Genomic DNA, 25,117 nt, shown 5'->3' with positions numbered 1-25,117 from the left:
ATAGAGTTCCTACTAAGAAAAAAACCAATAACCTTATGGAAAATGGTCAAGTGATAAAAAGATAGCTCACACATAAAGAAATACCAATGGCTCTTCTATGATGAAAAAATGTTCAACTTCATTCATGGTAAGATAAACACAGATTAAAACTAAACTGAGAAATTATTTTCAAATCTCAGATTGTCAAAAATCCAAAAGCTTGACAGACAATATACCATATACACTCTCATATTTTGCTGATGGAAGAACACAATCTGTATGAGGGGCAATTAGACAATATATCAGAATTTAAAAATGCACATACTCGATGACTTGGATTCTTCCATTCTTAACATTGACTCCACAGAAAGTTACACATGCATGACGATGTATGTACAAATATCACAAGGTATGTATTCTTTGTAATAGCAAAAGAATGATAAACAAATTACATTAGATCCAGATGATGTACTACTACATAGCCATAACAAAAGAATGAGGGGGCCTTTTATCTACTGCCCTGGAATTATCCTAAAAAATACTGTTAAATGAAAAGAAGAATGCTATTGGGTAGAATAAAAACATGAGGGAAAAGTACCCACACTCACGTATCTGCTTATGCAAGCATTAAATATCACTAGAATCATACATAAGAAATTGACAGCATTGGTGACCATCTTTGGAGAGTGAGACAATGTGACAAAAGTATGGGGAAAACAGTTTGTGCCATACCCTTTTGGATTCTGATCCATGTGAATGTAGTACCTATAAAAAAAATGAATTTAAATCAAAGCTTTTTAAACCTTAGTAACACTCGAAACACTTCCCATCCCCAACTCCCAACCACTTAATGAAGTTCTGATGATTCTCCAAAACCTCTTATTTACCCATCTGCTCCCTAACTCTATGGCCATAATCCAACTTGAGCTCCTTCAGCAATTGTCAGGAGCCCAGCTGGTCTCAGGATACACCTGACTCTAAGGCCAGAATCCTCTCTCTTTAAGGAGCTCAGCATCATCTACATCTGCTGAATTCCCTCACCAAGCACCTGAGAATGCTGACTGCCTACAGAAACGCACACCCCTCAATCTGGTATTTGGATCCAAGCTACCTTTCCAACTCTATTTCACCAGAGTCTTTTGTGTTCATTTTTTTACCTTCCAATTATACTAGAAGATTCTTTTTAAAAAATTAAATTTATTGGGGTAACATTGGTTAATAAAATTATATAGGTACATCATCTGTATGTTGCATTGTGTGTTCACCTAGAAGTTTCTTAAAGTTCAATTATAGTCTTATCCATCTTTTTTATTTTCAAAAACTCTTGGTATGGCATCTTGTACATATAAGGTGCTCAGGAAATGGTCTTTGAATAAATGAACACATAATAATAAATATTAGATATATCAATGGAATATTAAACTAAAAAATGTAATGAAAATGAAAAACATGGACTCTTATTCAAGCAGCTTGAGAAAGAAGATTAAGAAAACCCAATATTGCTATTTACTAATGATAAAAGTTTATTCTAAAACAGTCCACTTCACTAGAGTTTTCCGCTCCAAACATGTTATCATTCCCACCTCCATCCTCATCCTCTTGTCTCCCCACTTAGCTTACTTTCCTCACTTCGAGATGACACTCCCTCAGATTCAATATCCTACGTGACCTGACCTGGTCCATTTCAAATGGGATATAAATGGCTTAAGTATTTTGATGCTGCGTATTCTGATATGGCCTTAACGATAACTATGCAAGAAAAAAATAACAATGTAAGAAATTATATCATTTATTTCATTTATCTAGGCTTCAACTTGCCCATGATTTAAATTTAATAAGCACTTTGTCTTCCCAAAACCCACAGTAAAGTATGTAATATGTTTTAAATTGCATATAATAAAAATAAGTAGTCTTTTGAATTCTTACCCATCACTTTTTCTTCTATTTAAATACTATTAAAGGACATTTCATGCTCCCAATAAAGAGGCTACTTAATATCATTTAAAGATATTTTAGTCTTTTTCTTCTTTTTAATTTTTTTAGTTTTAGCAAAAAGTAGAGAACCAAAATTTTAATAGCTTTCATGAAAACAATTTGTGAATGTTTTAGTCACAAAATATTAAGATTTTTTTTTAATCTAAATAAACAAAAAATATTCTTATTACAGGAAATGAGTTATTATTACTACTTTTTCCCCTCAGCTTCCTCCCAGAATTACTGCAAGAGCTGCACCATTACTGGCTACACCAGGCCTTTGATTTCAAGATGGGCTTATGAAGGACCATGCAGACGAATTAAATCATGAGTCCTAATTACAAGATTATGGAACAACACTGTTGCAAAGTTTTTAAAAATTCTTTGTTGTAAAGTTTTGTGTCATGAAATCATATACAGTAACAAGAAAAAGGAAGGCCTAAGCTCTTTGACGTCGATCTTAGTGATGACATTTTTTTGGATCTGACTCTTAAGGCATGAGAAACAAAAACAAAAATAAAAAATGGGACTACAGTAAGTCCTTACTTAACGCCGTCCATGGGTTCTGTGACTTAAAGCAAAATGACCTTTAATGAAACCAATTTTAACATAGATTAGTTGATATAAACAAGAGTTAAGTTCCTATGGCATTTCATTAACGTTAAACAAAAGAACCTTAACCAAAACAACCTTATTCCAGAACCTGCTGTACATCAAACTAAAAAGCCTCTGCACAGCAAAGAAAACCATCAACAAAACAAGAAGGCAGCCTATTAATTGGGAAAAGATATTTGCAAATCATATAGCTGATAAAAGGTTAATATCCAAAATAACTCATATAATTCAAACATACACACACACGCACACACACAAAATAACAACTGGATTAAAAAAATAGGCAGAAAATCTGAATAAACATTTTTTCCAAAGAAAACACAGGAATGGCCAACAGGCACATGAAAACATGCTCAGCATCAATAATAATCAGTGAAATGTAAATCAAAACTACAACGAGATATCACTTCACACCTGTTAGAACAGCTATTATCAAAAAGACAAAAAATTAAAAGTGTTGGCAAGGATGTCAGGGGAAAGGGAACCCTCATGCACTGTTGGTGGGAATATAAACAGGAATATGAACAGGTACAGCCACTATGGAAAACAGTATGGAGATTCCTCAAAAAAAAAAAAAAGTTAAAAAGAGCTACCATATAATTCAGTAATTCCACTTCTAGGTAATTATCCCAAGAAAATGAAAACACTAATTCAAAAAGGTATATCTACCCCCATGTTCACTGCAGCATTATTTATAATAGCCAAGATATGGAAACAAACCGTATCCATCAACGGACATATACACTTACACACATAAACACACACAACGTACTACTATTCAGCCATAAAAAAAGAATAAAATCTTGCCAGGTGCAACATGGATGGACCTCGAGAGTATTATGCTAAGTGAACTAAGTCAGATAAAGAAAGACAAAAACATATGATGTTGCCTACATGTGGAATTTAAAAAACAACAAGCTCACAGAGAACAGATTGGTGGTTGCCAGAGGTGGGAGGTGGTGGGCAGGGGGCGGAGAGGCAGTATGAGAAACGGTGAGTAGGTCCTAAAAGTCTTCATTACAAAAAAAAAACAAAACAAAACCAACAAAAAACCATGTTGTAACTATGTGTGGTGACAAATGTTAACTAGACTTATGGTGTGGATCATTTCACAATATATACAAATATCAAATCATTATGCTGTACACCTGAAACTACTACATTATATGACAATTATACCACGATTTAAAAAAATTAGTTGGCCTTCCCTGAACAAACACAGACTGGAAATGAGACAGAAAAGGTTAAAAACTATCTTGTACTTAAAAGGTATTGCTATGGGTAATCTGCATGCAAGTACTGGAATCGTACCACCAAATAAAAGTATTATTTCATGTTAGTAAAGAAAATAATCTCTTACTTTTTAGCAGAGTGGAAATATTCTGTTTTATTTGTGCCGGTGGTTTCACAAATCACATACACTTGTCAAAACTCATCAAACTATACACATGAAAACACTGAATTTTATGTCCTGCAGTAAACCTGAATTTTAGAGACATAAACTTTTCTGAAGCTAAATATCCTAATTTTTCAACAAATATGGTACACTAGAAAAAGTAGTGTACCATATTCCAAGCAACTCAAAAAAGCTTTAAGATTTTACTATGAGTTGGGCAAACAAGAAGTTACTCCAATTTTACTGATGGACAAGCTGAAGCCAGGTCAGTGAAACGAATTACATAATATCCTATAGTGTTATAGTCTCGTCATCACCAGAGTGAGCTGGACTCAGCAGATGGAGCCGGTTCTTCCATCATTTGGCTCAAAACTGAAGCCTTAGGTAAGTTCTCAGTCTCTTCAGCTGTAGAATCAGAAAGTTAGACTTATTTGCTAAAGTCCCCTCCAACTTTAACATTCTGATTTTATATTCTACTAGAGAGTTGAAATATAATTTAAACATCCTTTAAAAAAAATAAGATCTGAAAATTCTTTTATCAGAGAATTGAGCCTACCACTATTAGAAAAAAAAAAAAAAACTAGAAAAATCCAACTTACAGAAGGAGAGTAATCATGAGAGATTCAATCAAATTACAAAAGATTTCTAACTGTACAAAAATCATTCACATGAAGAACTTCCCTAGAACATTTAGGTGTTGGTTTATACAACATTAACTTTCTGAAGACAGAAAAAGTGCTATTTGCTAGTCAAGAAAAAAATCATTCAAAGAAACTAAACAAGTATGGTATTATGATGGAAATAAATGCACATCTGAGTCAATTCACCTACAAATTTTGAGAATTCTACCATGTAAAGAAAGCATAAATAGGCTAATAAAATCAGCTCAATTTTTTAAAAATCTGGCTTATATAAAGCACTTCGGTAAGAGGCATAAAAAAATTATAAAGTTTTTTAAAAATAACCTAAAACTTCTCAGTATGAGGGGAAGAGGTTAGGGGAAAAAAAAAAAAAGACCAAAATTCTAAGCCCTAATCCCACAAAGAAAATAAGAAAATTCACATTTGCAGAAAAAAGGGTTGGATATATATATGGCTATCTTTCTATTCATATTCTTTAAGGCAGCATTTCCCAAAGGGTCTTCAACACAGTTTCAAAAACAAAACAAGTCTCCCTAGTTAAAATAAGTTCGATTACTGCTTACTACATTACCCTTGTATAAATTAGGATTACATTCAGCTGCATGTATAGAAACTCAACTACAATGGTTTAATCAAGCAGAGCTTTATTTTGGAACAATTAGTCTAAAGATGGAGAGTCCAAGGCTGGTAGAGTAACTCCACGAACCCATCAACTGCTCCTTCCATCTTTCTGATTTGCTACTCTTAGCATGCGACTTTTCCTTGTTTTCATGGTGTAAGCTGGCTACAGCTCTCAGGGCAGGAAAAAAGAGGAAAGGGCAATGGCAAAGATGCGTGCCAGCCTGCTCAGACTCTGTCGATCAAGGAACCAAGAGCTTTCTCACTCCTCGGAGACTTTTATTTTTATATATATATATCTCATTAGCCAATACTGGGTCACTTCTAGTGACAAAGGAGTCTGGGGAGGTGAGAATTTTTAACTAGATACATTGCCACCTAAAGCAAAACCAGAGCTCCAAAAAGAAACAAGAGGCTGCATGTTTGTTTAGCAATACAAAAGGTCCATCCTATTTATCTTAAAAATTCAAAATTCAAAGCAGAGGGACCCAGAGAAGCAGAAGTCACTGCAGGGGGCAGTGGTGACCACAAGAAGATGAACAAGTCTGACACACTGAAAGATGATGACAGTGGGAGCTATGATCAGAACGAATGAAATAGCGCACAGAAAGCTGGTAAGAAGGAAAAAACGGAACGAGACTAGAGTCAGAGCAGCAGCAAGAGGAAGGCTGTTGTCCCTGGACCAGCAGAGCATCCCTACACTTTCCGGTCCTCCGGGAGAACCCCCAGCCGTCCCGCTGGCTCACAGAGCTATGAACAGACTATCAAACAGATTGGCACCTTTGCCTCTGTGGAGCAGTTCTGGAGGTTTCGCAGCTACATGGTACATCCTAGGGACCTGACAGGCCACAGTGACTCCCATCTCTTCAAAGAAGGAATTAAACCCATGTGGGAGGATGATGCAAATGAAAATGGTGGCAAGTAGATTATTCGGCTGCAAAAGGGCTTGGCATCCTGTTGTGGGGAGAAGCTCATCCTGGCCATACTGGGGGAACAGCTCGTGGTTAGGGGGAGATCTGTGGGGCTGCAGTCTCCGTCTGGTTTCAGGAAGACATTATTTCAATATGGAATAAGACTGCCAGTGACCAAGCAACCACAGCCCGGATCCAGGACATGCTTCAGCGAGGTCTTATCCTACCTCCCAATGCCATCATGGAATGCAAAACACACTGACAACATCAAAATGCCAGGCAGCCTGGGCACCCGAAGGCTCCTTTTTCAAAACCTCTGTAAGCCATGGTTGAAAGTGCCACGACCCTTTCCTCATCACTGAAGCTGGCATCATTGGAGTCTCTTGTTCTATCGGTGTGCTACTTGCAAGAGTCTTCTGTCCTGGACAAAAGGAATTGGAAGAGCATTTTATGTTTTAAGACGAGGTTGACATGTAGCAGCTACAACAGCTGAGATCACTTAATAAACAGTGCTAAATTAAAAATAAAAAATTCAAAATGCATAGTTGATATTCAGGGCTCTGAGAAACTATGCGGCAAATAAATCAGTTTACCTTTTTTAAACATGGTACTTCAACTTATTGAACGCTATTTCATTTGAATAGCCTGTTGAAACATCATTCAATGCAACACATCTTGGGAACTAAAAGAAGAAAAAAACCTACGCTTATAAAAGAGTCTGTTTCCATACATAGAAATGTAAAGGGAATATGCTGCATTTAAAGAAAAGGTACAGGAAATAAAATTACTAAAGCATAACAGAATTATAATCAGGATCATAATTCCAGTGAGGAAAATCTTTTCTCTTTCCTCTTTATGCCTTTGTAAGTTGGGTGGGCCATGCCTTATTTCCTCTTCATCATCCCTTCTCAACCCCAGAACTGTCATTTCTTTATGTAACTTCCCGCCATTCCGACCCCGTAATCTGGCCTTTAAATGTCCATTCCAGAGCTTCTCCAAGGTTTCATTCATCCTTTGGTTCAGCCTGTCATGTTTTAATTACTATCTTTCTTCTCCCATTTTCGTATTACACTATCATAACAATTTGGGGCTTAGTATTTATTTATTGAGTTAGTCCCATCTGTATGGAGGCTGCTATTAATTCAATGCTGTTATTGATTCCAGTATAACTTTCTAGAAGAAATATTCATATTTTTAGAAAAAAATAGAGAAAACAAACAAAACATAACTTTTCATTCTGATACTAAAGCTTTCAATAGAAAGCCATTCATCATATCTAGTTCCATTAAAACACTAATTTCTTTTAATTCACTTGATAGTTTAAAGTGGGGGTTGGGGGGTAGAGTACATTTTTCACATTTGCAAACATTATCCCTTTCCACAGCATGCATAGGTATTTCCTTGCCAAAAAAAAAAAAAAAATTAATGTTTCTCTTTTTTAGAAGGGAAATAAGAAAATGCCATCTTTTATTTCCTAAAGAAAAAAAAATTAAATAGGTCAAATATATAAAACTTTCATGAAAAAAGGCAACACTTCATTTAAGCCTTTAATGGAAAATGTGTAAATTCCCCAGTGGAATTCCATGCTCTATTACAGGAAAGGTTTATTTACTGCTGACTTTAAAGAACCAGACATGACTTATCACACCATTTTATGAAGGCAATGAATGGAACTGAACCCCACAGAATCTTCTTATCCTTCTGTTTTCTGGAAACCAGGGCGGGGAAAAACAGTTGCAGATATTTACTTGTCTAGTAGACAGGCCTCCAGAAAATCAAAGGATCATGAAATATTCAGATGCCATAAAAGCCCTTTTAGCGCCAACTCCTAGCTACATGGGTTCTCCATCATCTTTGGAGGCTGTCATCACTCACAAAAGAGAAAGCATTGCCGACTTCCTCCACATCAGAAATTTGGACAGCATCACTTCAGGCGCAGCAGAACAGCATCACTTCAGGCGCAGCAGAACACTTCCCAAACTGCTTCCACAGAGAAAACCAGAACCTCCCAACCACCAGGGGAGCTAAGAGAACCAGGGAGCTAGTCATTCGCATCATGCCTCTCAGCCCTATTTCAAGCTTGAGTCCCTTCCTGCCCCCAAGCCATCCTTTCCTTTAATCGTCCACCCACATCCACACCCTGATCCCCCATCCTCCTGTACCACATTTCTACTGTACCCCTTGGAACCACTTCTCATCCCAAACCCTTTTCCTGCCTTGGTTGAAAGTGGAGCTTTTGATGGAAACACACTGCAGCCTATTATTCCCCAATGCCAAAGTAAAAGTCCTCCACCCTTGGGTGAAACTTCCATCTACCTCTGACAGTCATTCTTTTCCTGTTCACTGAAGACTTTGTCTCCTGGCTCGGTCTTCCTTGAGACACCAAGTCTGGCTCTCATTCTAAATGTCCTTAGAATTCAGCAAGAACACTGCCTAGTCAACTCCTTGTCCTCGTTCTGTAACCTCCTTCTCTGTGTCACTGCCTTCCTCGCAAAGGTCCATTCTGGGCTTTCCCATCATCGCTCAGACCTGCTCCACCTTTGACAGTATCTCCAAACATCTCACTCTTCATTTTACCCTCTATAAACTCCTTGCCATTCAGGTCTTTCTCACAGCTTCTCCCACTACACCAACTCTTTCATTTCACATGGTGCTCTAATTTGCCAATACCTGTATTTATCACTTCTAAAAGTCCTGTCTTCACCTCCTTTCTCCTCCACCCTACATCAGCTGCCCACTGGCCAATGACCTCACCTCTCTTTCACTCTCAAATACATCCACTCAACAAATCTCGAGCCCAGCTCCTTCTACCTATCACCTCCTCTGTTTCTCTCTCCAGGATGTTCAACACCAAGGAGAAAACCACACATCCACTAAAGCTGATGTCATAACAGACTCATGGTCTCCATTCACAGAAGGCCCTCAGGGCTGCCCAGCAAACCTGCTCGGCTCTTCTCTCAGGCCCTCAAAGGCTATTTCAAACTTCCTCCACACCAGTTCCCCCTCCTCCCACTCCACTCTGAGAACATAAACTTCCATCCTACTGCACAATGAAACAAGAATGCCTTCGACCTCGCACTGACTGCCAAACTCACCTTTATCACTATCCTTCCTCCAACCTCAAGCCAAAATGCTCCCATGCTCAGGACTCCACCCACTTCTGACTTCCCAGGCTCTGGCTCCACTCCCATAACTCTCCCTTACGCCTCAACTTTCCTCTCTACCAGCTCCATTCCATCATCATTTTAACGTGCCAAGACTCCATCATCTTGAAAAAAAAAAGAAAAGTCCTGCTTCAAACCTATGTCCTGCTCTATTATTCTTCTCTTCTTCACAGCCAAGCTTCTTGAGACATCTCTCTTATCTTCCCTCCCCACTCCACTAACTCTAATTTTGCCCACGCACCTCCAGTGAAACTCCCCAGCTACAGTCGCCAACATGAACTCCATGAACACACTTTGGACCACGCTTCACTTACTCCTCTAGAACATCCTCCCTCAGCTTCCTTCTACCGCGCTCAGTCCTTATATCTGGCTCGCCAAACTTCTTCCTCTGCCTTACATCACTGCTTTTCAAACTGTAAGTCTTTGACCTACAACAGGAAATCAACTCAGAGCAGACTGTCTCGGCCTTGGCATTACTAACGTTTCGGGCTACATAACTCTGTTGGGCAGAGGGGTCTGCCCTGTGTTTTATAAGTTGTTTACCAGCATCCCTGGCATCTACTCGCTAATGCCAGTCATGACAATCTAAAACATCTCCGGACATTGCCAAATTGGCATTAGAAGGTCATGACCAATAGCTTTTTTTAAATGAAATGAAATAAAATAGAGACTACCAGAGTACTTCTCCTAGGAAAAGATAAAGATCTTTAATGAAACTTTTGCCTCTGTGTCGTGTTTGTATTTGTACATATATGTGCATGCAGAATATAAAATATTTCTCTCTGTGGATCAGAGTCAAAACTTGAAATTCCAATGCCTTCTAATGTCAATTTGGCAATGTCCCAACATGTTCTCAGTTCTCAGTTCTCAGTTCCCTCCCTTTTTAAATCATTCAACAATACAAAAAGGCATAAAGAAGACACACAATGAACACTCATGCACTCAGTACCTGCTCAAGAAAACAAAGCATTATGAACCCGTTGAAAGACCCCTTGGCAGCCACAACTACCGTGTGCCTAGAGGAAACCATACTAATTTGTCACTTCCATCCCACTTTTTACTGTTTGGATGTGGGTCCTTAAACAATAGAAAATACTACTTTGCTCGGTTTAAAATGTTTTAAAAGAGCATCATGTTATACATACTCTTCTGCTACTTGCTTTTTTCCTTGACATTGTTTGTGAGATCCATCCAAGTTAGGATGTACTGTTCACATGCATTCATTTTCATTGCTATATTCTACTGAAGACTATACCACAGTTTATTCATTTATTCATTCTTCAGTTGTTGGACAGTTAGGCTGTCTCCATGTTTGTGTGCATATAAACAATGCTGCTATAAACCTTTGTGTGCACATGTTCCGGAGAAAATGTGTGACAGATCTACTTAGATATATGCTCAGGAGTAGAATTACTGCCCTCCTACAGAGTAGATTCATTATTATTACTGCATAAAACAAATTGTTTTCTATAGATGTTGTACTCATTTGCACTCCTATCAGCAGTGTATAAAGAATGCCTATTGTTTCACATCCTTTCCATCACTCGTTGCTGAGAATTTTTTTTTGCCAATCTAAAGGGTATGAAAAAATAGTGTGCTCTTATGCTTTTAATTGCATTTCTTTAACGACTAGTAAGTGGATGAAGCGTGATGAGTTTAATGATTATTCTTGTATTTCCTCTTTTCTGAGAAGTCTCATTTTTTTCCTTTGTCCATTTTCTATTAGATTGTTTATCCTTGTCTTATTGATATTTAATAGTTCTTTAATATACTCTGAAACCAAATGCTGCATTGATGACGTGTCATAAATATCTTGTCTCAAGGAGGTCTTTCTCCCCTCCTTGGAGCTCTCCACTCCCAGGACCTTCGTTAATTAACTTCTCCATGGTGACCACCGCCTGCTCTATACCTGCAGGCCAGATCTCTCTTCTGGCCTCCAGATTCAGGGAGCCAGTTGCCTCCTGGCCCCCTCTCCTGCCTGCAAGTATTTCAAACCTAACTGTCCCAAACTCAACATATTACCTTTCCTGCCATCCCTGCCTCTCTGGCATTCCCTGGCTCAGTTTGGGACAACATTCCCATTCATCCTCAAATTCAATGATCCTATTTCTTCTCTTGTCTCCACCTTGTCCATAAACTAGTCTTGTCAATTCAACTTCCTCGTTGAAGGGATTTTTTTTTCACTGCTATCCACCTCCAGTATTACCTTATTTTTGAACACTTTCATCACTCAGTTGGATTGTACGTCACAGCCTCCCAGTTTCCAGCCCTTCAACTCCAATACATTCTTTAAAAAACAGCCAGACCTAGCAAGAAAAACATAACTGGAGATAAAAGTCAGAAAGTGGCTGCAGAGAAGTGACTGAATGGAAAGGGTCACAGAGGAACTTTCTAGGTTTTAAGTGGTGGTAATATGAGTGTATACGATTATCAGAACTCATCAACCAAACTGGCCAATGACTAAGATCTGGTCATTGTACTGTAGGTAATTATACCTCAAATAGAATAATTGGTTGACTGATTGATTGCTGCTTAAAGCTAACTAGAATAAGCTTGCTAAAATTAAAATCTGAACAAGTTCTTTCCCTTTTCAATTTTTTCTGAGAGCTCCCCAAGGGGGCTTTGGAATGTCGCACCTATTTACCTCTCCACTGTCCACGCTCACCACTTCTTCTCTCACCTTCTCTCATGGCTTGTACGGCTCTCGCACTAAAGTTCTTGTATTTTCTCAAAGAGTTGATGTCCTCTCACAACCTCTGGCCACCTCTGCTTAGACAGCCCCACCCCCGTGAACATGCCACCTTCTACTGACTTTCAAGACTCAGTGTCGATGTCACTTCCTCCAGGAAGTCTTCCCAATCTCCCAACACTGGATTAGGTATCTCCCTAGGGCTCCTGCAATTCCCTGTGCTTATTGATACCAAAACCCCTTTTACTCTGAAATATTCTTGTCCATCTGCCTCACCAGAACATAACCTCCCTGAGGACAAGACCTGAAGCTACCTGCTGCAGCACGTGCCAGGAGGTGAAGATGGCAAGTGTCCAATTAACATTTGTTCAATGGATGACTGAAATACTCAAAAATGTCTTCTCCTCAAGCTAAACATCAAAGGATGGAGACTTGCAATATCAATATTTAAGGAAAAATAACTTCAAAAGAAAAAAGATAAATACTTTATATTTAATACTTCAGTAACTACATATACACAGGAAACTGTATCGTATCAAGATCCGCTGCAAACAAAAAGGAAAATTTAGACAAACAGACTCAGCTACCTCTTAAACCAAAAGTTAAGGTAAAAGGAAAATGGAAGTCATATTGGATAAATAACTAAATCTCAGGGAAGACATGCTGAGCAAAGAGAATGAATAAATATAAAAGTGGTCACTTTTTTCAGTTGATTTAAGAGGAGCTGAGAGTTGGTCCAAAAAACCTCTCTACACTGTGTAAATTCCAGCAGAAGCAGCTAGGAGCCAAACAATGACCTGGAAATGGACCAAGAATTCAAAAGCATCAAGTCTAGACACCTCACATTCCCCCAAGAGGGTTCTGGCTGCTTGCCTATTGCCACGTTCCCTGCTGACCCAAATTTCTTACTTTCCATACTCATTTTTAGATGGATAGCTAAAAAGTTAATTTAAGAAAGGCAGTTTCAGCCACCATCTTTCACTTCTCAGAAGGACACCACCTGTCCTCTGTAAGGGAAAGAAAATGGACTAGTGTTAAATTACAAGTGAAATGAATTCCTTAAGTATCAGTAAGAAGAGAATGTAAGTAAAGTTCTTCCTTTAGCACTTATCGCTGCCAAATGAATTTGCAAAGCAAAAAGGTGCTGGCCGTATTTCTTCAAGTGCTATCTGATTTGCCTGAATACTTCTGAATATTCCAGAACGATTATCAGCTGCCAGTTACCTTTCTCTTTCCTCCTTCTCCTCCCAGTCAAGAATTTAGTGTATGGCCCAATATTAAAAGTGACACATTTACCTTTATAAATTCTTTTAAACCTTCCTAGATGCCTCATTAACACGCTACCCGACGCCACCCCCACCTCCACTCCTCTTCATTATCAATATCTGAGCCTGGAACCTGAAATCTTCTAAACGACACATTTACAACACAGGCAAATTTGTGGGATAAAAGTGAAAATCAAGAACTGAGATAATGAACCCAAAAGTGACAGCCAGTGCCATTCAAAGCAAACCTGTACTGTGTGTTACACAATGTGTAGAAAGCTAACGCACAATTTTGTCTGTTTTGAATTTTTTTTTTATTGTGGCAACTTACATATAACGCAATTTGCCATTTAACCAATTTTAGGTGTATAATTCATTCACCTAAATGTTACTTACATTCACAATGTTGTGTAACCATCACTACTATTTCCAAAACTTTTAATCACCCCAGACAGAAATTCTAACCCTTAACAATAACACCTCACTCCCCCTCGCCCCAACCCTTGGTAGCCTTTAGTCTACTTTCTATCTTTATGAATTTCATATAAGTAGAATCATACAATATTTGTCCTTTTGCGACTGGCTTATTTGACTCAGCACAATATTTTCAAGCTTCATTCATGTTGTAGCATGTATCAGAACTTTATTCTTTTTGATGATGAATAATATTCCATTGCATGGATATGCCACATTTTATTTATCCAGTCATCTGTTGACAGACACTGGGGTTGTTTCCCCTTTTTGGCTTTGTGAACGATGCTGCAATGAACGCTGGCATACAAGTATCTGTTCAAGTCCCTGTTCTCACTTCCTTGGGGAATATACCTACGAGTGGAACCTGGCACAGCACGAAAGCTTTAGGCACTTTCCTCCACCCTACTCACCCACCCACGTCAGCTTCAATGACATCGCTAAGAGTGAGAAATATGAGTACTGTCTTCCTCGCAAGGGAAGACCATGTTTGTCCACCGCCTGCTTGGGCGCAGCTGTCCAAATCACCAGTGCCAGATCCTACAACAACATCAGAAGTCATCTCTCGGCCAGCGCTTCTCAGCCTCTGCATATGCGCCCCACCCCACCCCCTGCTTCCCTCATTCAGTTTTCTTTTTGACTAGCACTGAGCATGAACTTGGAGCAGGTGTTAGGAGGCTTGGTGGAAGTCTAACAATGAACAATACATGAAACCAGCCCTCAGAAGAACCTAACAGGGCTGAGAAGACTCAGATGTAAACACTCCACACACTGAGCCAAGTGGGATAGGTGAGAGAAGAGAAACAGAGAAGAAGCCTGCCTGGGTCCTGTTTCCTAGAAGAGCCCGTGCAAGAGAGTGCTTGAGGAAGTGCTCTCAAGAGAAACTTGTAAGGAAGTGAGGGAAGCTGCCTGGGAAAGGAAAAATGGTGGGCGAGACAAGTCCAGCCTCAATCTGACCTCACAGAGAGTGCTGGAGTGAACTGAACTATAGATTTTGTGCTGCCCAGAGGCAAAGGGCAGGGTTTTATACCCTGGATCATTGACATCAGTCAATGATGTCAGTCACTAGGTATGGGTGGAGGATGAGGTATTGTCTCCCAATCATCTCCAGGATAGGGGACTCCTATCTGGCAAGGCAGAATCTTCCAGTGAAGGGCACAGGTATGAGGTGTTGGCAACTAACTCTGCAGCAGACAACCTTTGGGTACACTGGCCCAGCAAAAGAGATCCGGGCAGGTCACCAACAACATCTGCTACAGAATCTATTCCAGAAGCCCATGAGAACAACACACAGATAGAGAAAGAGAGAGGGGTCATTCTTGATTATGAATTTTGCCATTTCTCACCTCCCTGAAAACTGTCCAGAGGGTTAACCAACTCATCTCCATAGGTAGTAGAGCAACTTCTGAAAAAGCCTTGGGCATACAGGGTGATTTACAATCCAGGCTGAAGGCTCACCTCCCACAACCTGGGTATATTGTTCTCTGTGATGAACGGCAGCCAGAAGTTCCCCCTACCTTTTTGCAATAAGCCTCTAGCCTCAGAGTGAATCTCCGTGACCACAACTGAGCAATAAACGGACAGTCATCCTCAGCTGTAAAACTGACAATGTTCTTCCAATTTTTATGGTGCCTTTTATGCTCACTTTATAAAGTTTCATGTTTTACTTTTCAGATTTCATTGTGTGCACTCAATGTGCCCCAGGAGTGTGGCTAAGCAGTTTTAATTTTCCAAAAAGTATTTCTCTGCCTTTCCTTTCCGTTATAAAGCATGGCAAAAAAAAAAAAAAAAAAAACTGGAAAAGGCCCCCAAAGCAAGTTTTCTGTGCAGCATATACAACCTGGTCCAAGACATTCAAACAGTAATTAATGAGAACTTCCAGCATCCTGGCTGAAGCCCCCACCACCTATCTTGATGTATTTATAGGGTACATCTATGACAAGATAGAGCTGAATAAGCAAATTCCAAGGTGACAGGATGAACCTTATAATTAAAGACCATCCAATTATTCAGAGCTGAGGGAGCAGGTATTTGGTAAGATGCCAGAGAAATTCTCAATCACCACCAGGTCCAAAAGGAAATAAAATACTCAAATCAATTAATTCATTAATTATGATTTATTCTTTGATTAAACTTACAGATCAAGCTCCTGACAATACTGGGGCAGAGTTTAGGGTAGGGGGAAGGGCAGTTCCAGGTTGGTTTCTTAACCAACGCAAACCTGCCTCAATCACCTTTCATAAAATGCACATGCTAATGATTTCATGAAGAACCACACCAATCAACTGAAAAAAGTTTTAAAAGGTTAAAACAGCAACAACTTTTACAGCGCACCCTCCATGTGCCCAGAACTGTGCAAGGAGGATGCTTGCATTCCTCTCCATTCTCATGAAAACACTGTGCAGTACAGGAAATATAAAAGGATACTGGATCCCTACCTCACCCCACAGACACAAGAGTCCAGATGAATTCCTGACTTAATTGAGAAAGGTAAATTTATGAAACATTCCGCAGAAAATATAGAATATCTTTCTAGCTAAACTTAAAAGGAAATATTGAAATCCTGCCACATTAAAACTAAGAATTTCTTGACCTAAGGTGCTATCCGTGGACTGACTTGGTTTGGGTCAGAGCTACTCTCAGTGAAAAATTTGAGTCGTCAGTTGAGCTACGGATTGAAGTAGTGATCTGAGAGTCAGTAATATTTTAAAAGTAGGTCTCTGTGAGAAACCCTTACGTTTGCTTGTGTCGGCTTCTCAGGCATCTGAGATGGGCCTGCCAAAAGTGATGGCTGTTTCTGTCAGTGAATGGAGCAGCTGTCAGCAGTGGACAGCATAAGAAAGATAATATGAAAGTAAGAATTCCTGTTTTTCAAAAGCATAACAAATAAAGAGTCAAGCTATGAACTAAGAAAAGATACTTATAACACATATATTCCAACACAGGATAAGTATTGAGAATATATAAAGAACTCATACAAACTAATCGGAAAAAGATAACCTAAGAGATAATTGGACAGTAAAGACACTAGCTAGAATTTTACAAAAGAGGAAGAAAAAATAACCTTTAAGCAAATGAAGAACTGCTCTCTGTCTCATAATCATCAATATACAAATTAAAACATAAATAATACTAATAATCGCTACCTTGGCAAAATTATGACGTCTAACAATGCCAAATACTGGAAAAGACGTGGAACAATGGGAGTACTCTGCTGGTAGGCGTTAAACTAGTATGCCCGCTGTAGAAAACAAGTCAGCATTATCTTATAAAGTTGAGCATCCAGATACCCTGAAACCCCAAAATTCTACTTCTATGTATACATCACAGAGCAATTCTTGCACACATGCTTGGGGAAACATGGACAAGCATGTGCAGAGCAGCAGCACCACTCACGGGGGCAAAAAATGAACAATCTAAATACCTATCACCTGGATAAATAATTGGTGGCTTATTTATACAAAGGAGTGTTATACATTCCTTTTGAAAACAAATGTACCAAATTTAAATACAATATGAGGATCAATTTTGGAGCTATAACGAGCTCCAAAAAAAACAACTGTGGGAAACTACATACAACATACTTTTTGAAATATATAAAACTGAAAACAAAACTAAATAGATATTATTTAGAGATACCATATATATTATTTATTTTAAACATTTATTGCAAAAATAACTTATATTATTATATATAAAAAAGCAAAGGAATGATGAACTCAAAACTCAAGAATTAATGATTACATGTAAGGGGAAGAGGAGGGATCGAGTTGGAGAATAACACAGGTAGATTAGCTACTAGTGGTTTTATTATCCTTCCTAGATTGAGTGGTGAACTCATGCCTGCTAATGTTCTTATTATGCTTTATATACATATATATCATACATAATTGCATGTATTTTGTATAAACCAAATATATTTTTAAAGATAAGAAAAAAACAATTAGTTCATCTATTAATCCTATGACGGTATGAAATTTCAAAAATGGGAATAAACAATAATGATTTTTTAGCTTATACGAGGTAACTATTTATTATTATTCCCATTTTACTAATAAAGAAACTGAAGTTCAGAAAGGTAGGATAACTTTCACATATCAGATTAAGTGAAAGTGACAACATTGGGCTTTTTAATTAACTTAAAAATCCATGCTTTTAACACTATGCTGTTCTGTTAAGATTATCATGGAGGGGCCGGGGAAGAGGGGTGTAGAAATAATTCACGAGATTCTGGAATCTGCCCAAGACCTTTTTGGTATGCTACCCGTCTTACAGAACTCTTTCTATCTCCTGTACCTTTCATGAGTGCTGGGAAATAAGTATTATTTATTCAGAATTTCTTAGCTGTAAAATCATAACTTTATTTGAATCTCTTTAACATATGATCATATTAAACAAAAAAAAAATAACAAAATCCTTTTAAAGTCAATGAAATTTGCAATTTATAGAAAACCTATGATAAAACATTCTATTTCGTTTGACGAATGCCAATAAGGATCCTGGTGCAAAGTGGAAAACCATGCCTTAATGCACAATAGATGGGTTGAAAAACAGCTTTCTTCAGGGAAGCATATCTATCTCGGGCATAACAGTTCCAGGTTCTTCTTTTCTTGCTTGCTTTCAGCTTCAGAGTTTCTCTCACCTCCCCCATAGAGCCCATGCTTGCTCTCTCACTCCTCCACATCCTAACTAGGTGGTGTTTCCTCCGGAAAGAGTTCTCTATGTACCAAGTCCAGATTCCACCGTGCTCCCCCAGTGCCCTGGCTGCTGCTAAGAGCGCTCACCATGCCACGGCTTAACTGCCCGCCTACTGTGTCTCTGTCCTAACCCCTCGGCAACCTGAGGCAGGGACCCTCCAACGATATGCCCCAGGAACTTCCAGACACACACAGTATGGCAGTTAGTAGGCAACAAATGCATAACTAAAGGAAGTAATGGTCCATCCTACTACCTAAAATCCATTCACATAAAGGGATCACAGGGAATACAGAATAATGGGAAGAATGCGGCATTTGCAATCAGACTGACCTATGTGAGAATGTCCACTTCGACGTCAGTTTGCTCTGTTAAAATAAAAAGATAGTACTGAAGCCTGCCTTGGACAGTTAATAGGATTAGCAGTGATAATATATGTGAAAACGGGTCCCAAGGTAGTAAATCAGTTGTTCTAAACTGTGGCTACACCTCAGAACTGCCTGGGGGAAGAGGCCCACATTCTGGTTCAGCTGGTCTGGGGTGGTGTTTTCCTAAAACCTTCCCTGATACTTCCAACATGCAAGCAGGTTCCAGATCCTCTGCAGAGGACAGAAGCAAAAAAGAAACTAGAAGCTATGGAACCTTGCTGAGTCCAAAACTTGGGTGCCACATAGTACATTCAATAATCTACCTTCATAGAGTGGGTACAGCCTCCCCGCTATCAAGCAGGCCATTCTTTTTTAACCCTGTTCCTTCTCCCCCCAAATAGCTCAATCACCTTCAAAAGTGATCTACCTAAACTTTCAGGCAAGTCTCTATACATAAGCATGTTTACAGGGTGTGTGTGAGACAGAGAAAGAGAAACAGAGACAGAAAGAAAGAGAGAGAGAGAAACAGAGACAGAGACAAAGAGATGGAAGAGAAGAACAGGAAGGAAAAAAGGGAGGGAGAAAGGGAGGCATAAGGTGTGGGAGGCAAGAGATGACTCCTTTTTCCATCAGAAAATTCAGCAGCTTCAGAGTCTCGGCCAATTCATTAACAGAAAAGCTAAATATGAATTGGTTTCCAACTCCAGCTATTGCAGGTGACTGGTGTTATGTTTCCAGCAGGTACACATCGTAACAAAATCCCCAACAAAAATAAAATCATTAGGAGAAGGCTGGATTCACCCTTTTTTTTTTTAATCCTACAACAATTAAATATCTAAGGTGCCCATTCATTGGCCCTCTCACTCCTCCTGCACATAAATTCCCACCAACACTAGTCCCAAGAGGAGGAGAAATGGATCAGAATGATGTCTGCCCTGGCCAACATGCTAAAGACTGGGAGAGGGCCTGAATGAAAGGGCCTCTAAGCAAAGAGCCTTTGTGCGCTGATAACATCAGGATGGAAAAGAGAAAGGAGAAACAACATCAAAGTTCTATGAGGAAGGCTTATGGTCCTTCCTTCTTTGCAACAATCAGGCATTTGAAAGCTGGCTGTCTGGGCATTAAAAAGGAAGCAATGACTGATAAGGCATGGCTGCGTAGAATCCCACAATGCTGTGACGTCTAGAGGAAGCCAGACACTAATGAGTACATTCTATGTGATTCCATTTATATGCAATGCTAGAATAGATATAACTCATTTATAGAGAGAAAAAACCAGGATGACAGTTGCCTGTGATGGGAGGGGGCAATGACACCAGGGGACTTTCGGAAGAGGGAGTAACGTCCTATACCTTGATGGGGGTTGGGTGACAGATGTATGCAGTTATCAAAACTCAGCAAATGTACACTTACTAGATTTATGCATTTCATTGTGAAATTATACATTCTGAGAAACAAAAACTGCAAACAAATATTCTCAATTATATTTTAATGGTATGCATGCTAAAATATTTATGAGGACATGTACTGATTTTGACCATTTACTTTGAAATGTATAAAGAAATAAAATAGGTTGATGGCTGGATAGATGGAAAAATAGATGATAAAGCTGGTATAATAAAATGTTAATTAGAGTCCAAGTGAGAGATATATGTGTGTTCACTATACAATTCTTTCAACTTTCCTGTATGTTTGAAATTTTTCATAACAAAATGTTCCAGGAACAGTGGGGAAAGTTAGGCATACAGGGAGTGGAAAAGGTAAGCTAATTGGTATGAAAAAGCACAGAAGCTACTGTATCTGCTGAGGTTTAAGACAGTGTGAGCTGCTCAGACAAAGGAAAAGTGAAAGCTGAACATAACAGTAGTGATTTATCGAGCAACTTCTATACATTGCAGGTGTATGTTAGTCATATATTATCTGAGTTCACCATCACAATCTCCCTGCAATGTAGGCATATCACTCCTTTTCAGATAAGCAGACTTAAACTCAGAATGGTATAGTAACTACCTATGGTTATACAGGCTGGAAACCAAAACTTGAAATTGAGGTTCTGTCAGCCCCCAAAAACTCCAATGATACACAGGAAAAAGGATCATGAGCTCAGCATTTCTTCCCTCTTAATAAGGTCAGAACCACACCAAGGGCATGAACATGGCAAAGCAGCCACTCCTATCTAGCAATGCCACCTGCCACACGGTGGGCAGCCATCCTCCTGATAGCAGGAATGACAGCTGCACTGCATGCAGGTCATGTATTTCTCCCAATAGCAATCACAACTACACTCAGTCCCCTATACCTACATTCTTTTCACTGCAAGAATCTATCTGCTCACGAAAGGTTTAGCTGTCACCTCTGTGCACATTCCCTTGGACATAAATATTGCAAAGTGATTCATTCGGCACCATCAACAGTTTTCAAGCCTTCCCACCTTCCTGGTCTACAGAGGCTAGAATGCTAAACACTCTCTTCACTGACTCTCTTGCAGCTAGATTCTGGATGCAAGATTTGAAAGGCAGAGGGAAACAAGAGGAGGCAGTAGCCATATGCTGAGAGGATAGAACTTCTGGCAAGACAGTGGTAGGTGTGTTTGATTCCTTGGAGCAACTGTGGCAGAGGTTTTAGTGTTCTGTCTCTACTCTCACAGGTACTGGGGCAGAAATGAGTTAGAACCAAGTTACAGTTAGGAATTGGTTGGAGACAAGCTGTGTTATTACTAAACATGAAACACTGAAGCTTTGTTCGCCCAGAAATATTGTAAAACCCTCTCATAAATTCCCTGCTTATACAGCTTAGAAGAAATCTGACTGCCACTAAGATTTTAAGCAGTATACCTTCTAAACAGCTCTGAGCCCACTTCCTAAGTTAGGAGCCTACAATAAGACTCCCTAGTATAGGACATAAGCTTCCCACTATCCATACTGTGGGGGGAGGGAGGGCAAGAGGAGTAAGAAGAACATATTGCATTTGATCAGCTTCTATCAACACATACACGGTCTCCCAGAAAAGCAAACCTAGAACAGTCTTTCAAAAGTCCCAAGTAACAGAAACAACAGAGCACATAAAAGTGGGCGCCTTTCAAGGACCCTCACCTCGTAGAGTGGGATTTGGAATAAAGCATGTCAATCTTGGAGGCCAACTTTGTGTCAGAATGATCTCATTCAAAAGCCACATTGGCATGGCGGGCTGGGGACAGCTTAATGATGTACAAAAGACATGACTTTTTTTTTTTAAACTATCACAACTTACATAGAAAAATAAATACTTGTGTTCCCTTCAAAGAAATATCCTCAGAGGCTCCTGGCTTATTTTTATTACCCAAAACTTTTAGCTCAGTTGAGACAAACTCATCTGCTCTGAGCGTGGTTATGAGATCTGGAAACGGCTGAAAGCAACTCAAGGCCACAGGCAGCAGCCAAGGAGAGGGAGTTGGGCCGGCTAAGACCATTTTTAGTTAAAAATGAGGTAAGACTACAACGCGAGCAGACTTCTTTCTGAATGCAATTATTCCGAATGCACCTTTATTCTGAATGTAATTCCCAAAAAAAGGAACTTCAAAATAATTTGAGCAATGGTAACATGGTTGCAAATAAAAAAATAAACAAACAAACAAACAAACTTGTCATTCTTGAATATACACATTTGGAAATTTCTGTTTAGAAAAAATACATCCTGTTTGAGTCAAATCATATAGATGAGACTCAAGTGTGGTCATTTGTTTCTTGGTTTTATTATGTGTGCACCAACCAAGAAAGAAGAAAAAATTAAAAATCTGTCATAATCTAACTTTGTGGCCATTGGCGAGGGTGCAGTGACTCTCATGCTGCCATGAAGCCCTGGGGACCACGAAGTTAACCGAGAGCTAAAGTGTGACTTTGGCACTCAGGAGCCATTTACCTGATTTACTTTAGCCCTGGCCTGATTTGTTCCAATAGTTAGTCCTCTGGATATTGCTATTTTCCTGTGCTTAACTTAAGAGTGAATTATAGTTCTTTTACTGAAAAAGTCAAAAACACCGAAAATAGCAGTACTCCTCACCAACCAGTCCTTAAAAATACCTTCTCTGCCAAATCTCATTTATATCTTTTAGGCTTCACTAGATCCCGATGTACTAACAACTGTCGGATATGTGGGTGCATTCTCCTCCTTAATATTACCAACTGGTGTGTACACATATCAGGAGTTTGCAAAAGTACCCATACAAGAGCAGGGCTCGAAAGAAATGTACAAAAATGAAAGTACAGATGTATTAAGAGTGGTGGGACTAGGGCCCATTTTTTTTCTCCCAAAAGAAGCCTTTATTTTTGTTATATCAACTGAAAAGTTATGGAAAAAAAAAAATACAAAACCATCTTCCCCATCATGGATGCTAAATCTCAACTGAGATGTTTATGTTCCGAGTACTAAATTCTTTTCTCCATCACCCACAGAAGCCAAGATGTTTCAGCCTTGTTTTCCAAACAGCCACTTCAGCAGGGGTCAGCAAACAATAGCCTATGGGCCAAATCTAGCCCATCACTGTTTTTATAAATAAAGTTTTATTAGAACATAGCCATGTCTCCTTGTTTACATATTGCTATGGCTGCTTTCATGCTATGACAACAGAGTTGAAATTACTTACTATCTGGCCCTTTACAGAAAAAGTCTGCCCAGCCCTGCACTAAACCAAAGAGTAAGATCCACCATGGCACATGGAGAGCTCATCAATGCACCATGGGAAGTGTCCCCCAAAGGTCAAATACCATCTCTGAAGGACCAGGATCCTGAAAGACAATTTCAGTAGTTGTGGTCCAAAACTCCTCAAGCGGAGAGGAGTGTGCAAGGGAAACAAACATTCGTCCACAAGCCCAGGTCCAGGGCAGACCTATTCCCAAGCAACTAAAGAATGCTTTGTCCTAAGTAACTGCTAAGAAACAACAGCCCACAGAAAAAAAAAATCTCAAATTTTTAATGCAATCCAATGTTATTTAGCCAGGTATCTTCCTGAATTTAGAAATGTATCTTCTATTTAAGCAGCACCATAAAGAGTGTGCTATCTACTGATAGATTAAAAGCAGTCCTAAAGGCTCGGTTCTTTATTCATAATCTGGACAATGAAATAAAAACAACTTTGAAAGCTACTATTAAACCCAGTTCTCTTTGCTGTATAGTAAAGGAAATTAGCATCAGACTCGGAGATAAGATCTGCCAAACACCATCTTTTAATACTCCAGGTACACAAGGTTCAAATAAAGAGCTCTGCACATTTTAAAGTTTTTCTCCGTCACTCAAAACAGCTAATAAATAAACCAGAACATCAAATGAGTCTCAGGGCATTGGCCAGATAATGAGAAGCCAGTGGGTATTCTTTGCAATAAAATTAAACCGCAGAGCAGGAAGACCATATTTAGCACCATTTTTCTGGAGTTTTTCCAGAATTGTCTGAGGAGCAGAGATCCGTTTCTTGTTCTAACTCTGCCACAAACTCAAAAGTATAACTTTGAGTTAAACATCATCTCTTTGGGGCTGTTTCCTCACCTATGAAACCAGGATTGGACCAGTTCACCTGACGACCTTTTATTTATTTTGGAAAACGCTTCCAGAAAAAAGATGTAGGTAAAATGTCAGGATTATTCCTGAGTTGTGACATGTCTTCTCAGGGCTACTTAAAACTGGGTTCTCTCAAATGCAGAAAACGGAAGTCACCTATCAGTTAAGAAAAATAAAACCCTCCCTCCCTTGAGGCCTGATGTATTCCACGGAGACTGTTCTTCCAAACTCCCCAGACAGAGGATCATCTTGGCTCAGAGCTGAATGTTTAAGAAATTACATAAGAAAAAGCTTCCATGAGCAATAAACAGCGCAATACCCAAGGATCCCAAACAAACAGGAAGCCTCAGAGGTCCTTCCTAAATTTGTTTTGGGGTTTTATCAACCTCTTAACTAAAAGCGCCTTCTCCCTGTAGCTCCGGATGCCAGAGGTACCACATAAAATAAGGCTGGCAACAGCCATACTCGGCTTGTCATTCAAACCCTCAAGTTCAATAACATGATGTAAAATTAAACAAATCACAACTCACATTCAAGATAACAAGAGTATCTGCATCACCTAGGATTATAAACAGACTATGGAAAAGAGATGCAATAGGGGAAATCAGTTTAAATATTCTGTTGTCTGGCCAAATTCCTTACTCAGATCCACTTGACCTAAATGAGAGAGCAAGGCTAAAATGCACACCATAAGGTTCCAAGCTAGTTGACATAACAGGCCCTCCTCAGCTTCAAACCATCCATTTCCGAATAGGAACTGGAGTTACTCTCATTCCTCTCTCCACCTCCCCTTTCACTGCTC

At 39.2% G+C, this 25,117-nt stretch overlaps 1 protein-coding gene and 1 pseudogene across 6 annotated transcripts in view; one reads left to right on the top strand and one right to left on the bottom strand.

Annotated features, from left to right (window-relative positions):
• Positions 1 to 25,117, bottom strand: part of OSBPL10 (oxysterol binding protein like 10) — a 245,060-nt gene that overhangs the window by 198,571 nt on the left and 21,372 nt on the right. For 3 of the 6 annotated variants that reach the window (XM_039843469.1, XM_039843466.1, XM_039843474.1), the window contains exon 2: positions 712 to 744. The exons of the other annotated variants lie outside the window; for them this stretch is intronic. In XM_039843469.1, coding sequence (XP_039699403.1) covers positions 712 to 744 — 33 coding nt within the window. The remainder of the gene's footprint in view (positions 1 to 711; positions 745 to 25,117) is intronic. 6 annotated transcript variants of the gene reach the window in all.
• On the top strand, positions 5,759 to 6,493 carry LOC120586616 (eukaryotic translation initiation factor 4E type 2-like; annotated as a pseudogene).

The sequence above is a fragment of the Pteropus medius genome, unplaced genomic scaffold (genome assembly GCF_902729225.1).
Source record: "Pteropus medius unplaced genomic scaffold, Ma_sr-lr_union100, whole genome shotgun sequence".
NCBI lineage: Eukaryota > Metazoa > Chordata > Mammalia > Chiroptera > Pteropodidae > Pteropus > Pteropus medius.
The sequence above is the reverse complement of the archived record's forward strand: the minus strand, read 5'-3'. Positions and strand labels throughout refer to the sequence as shown.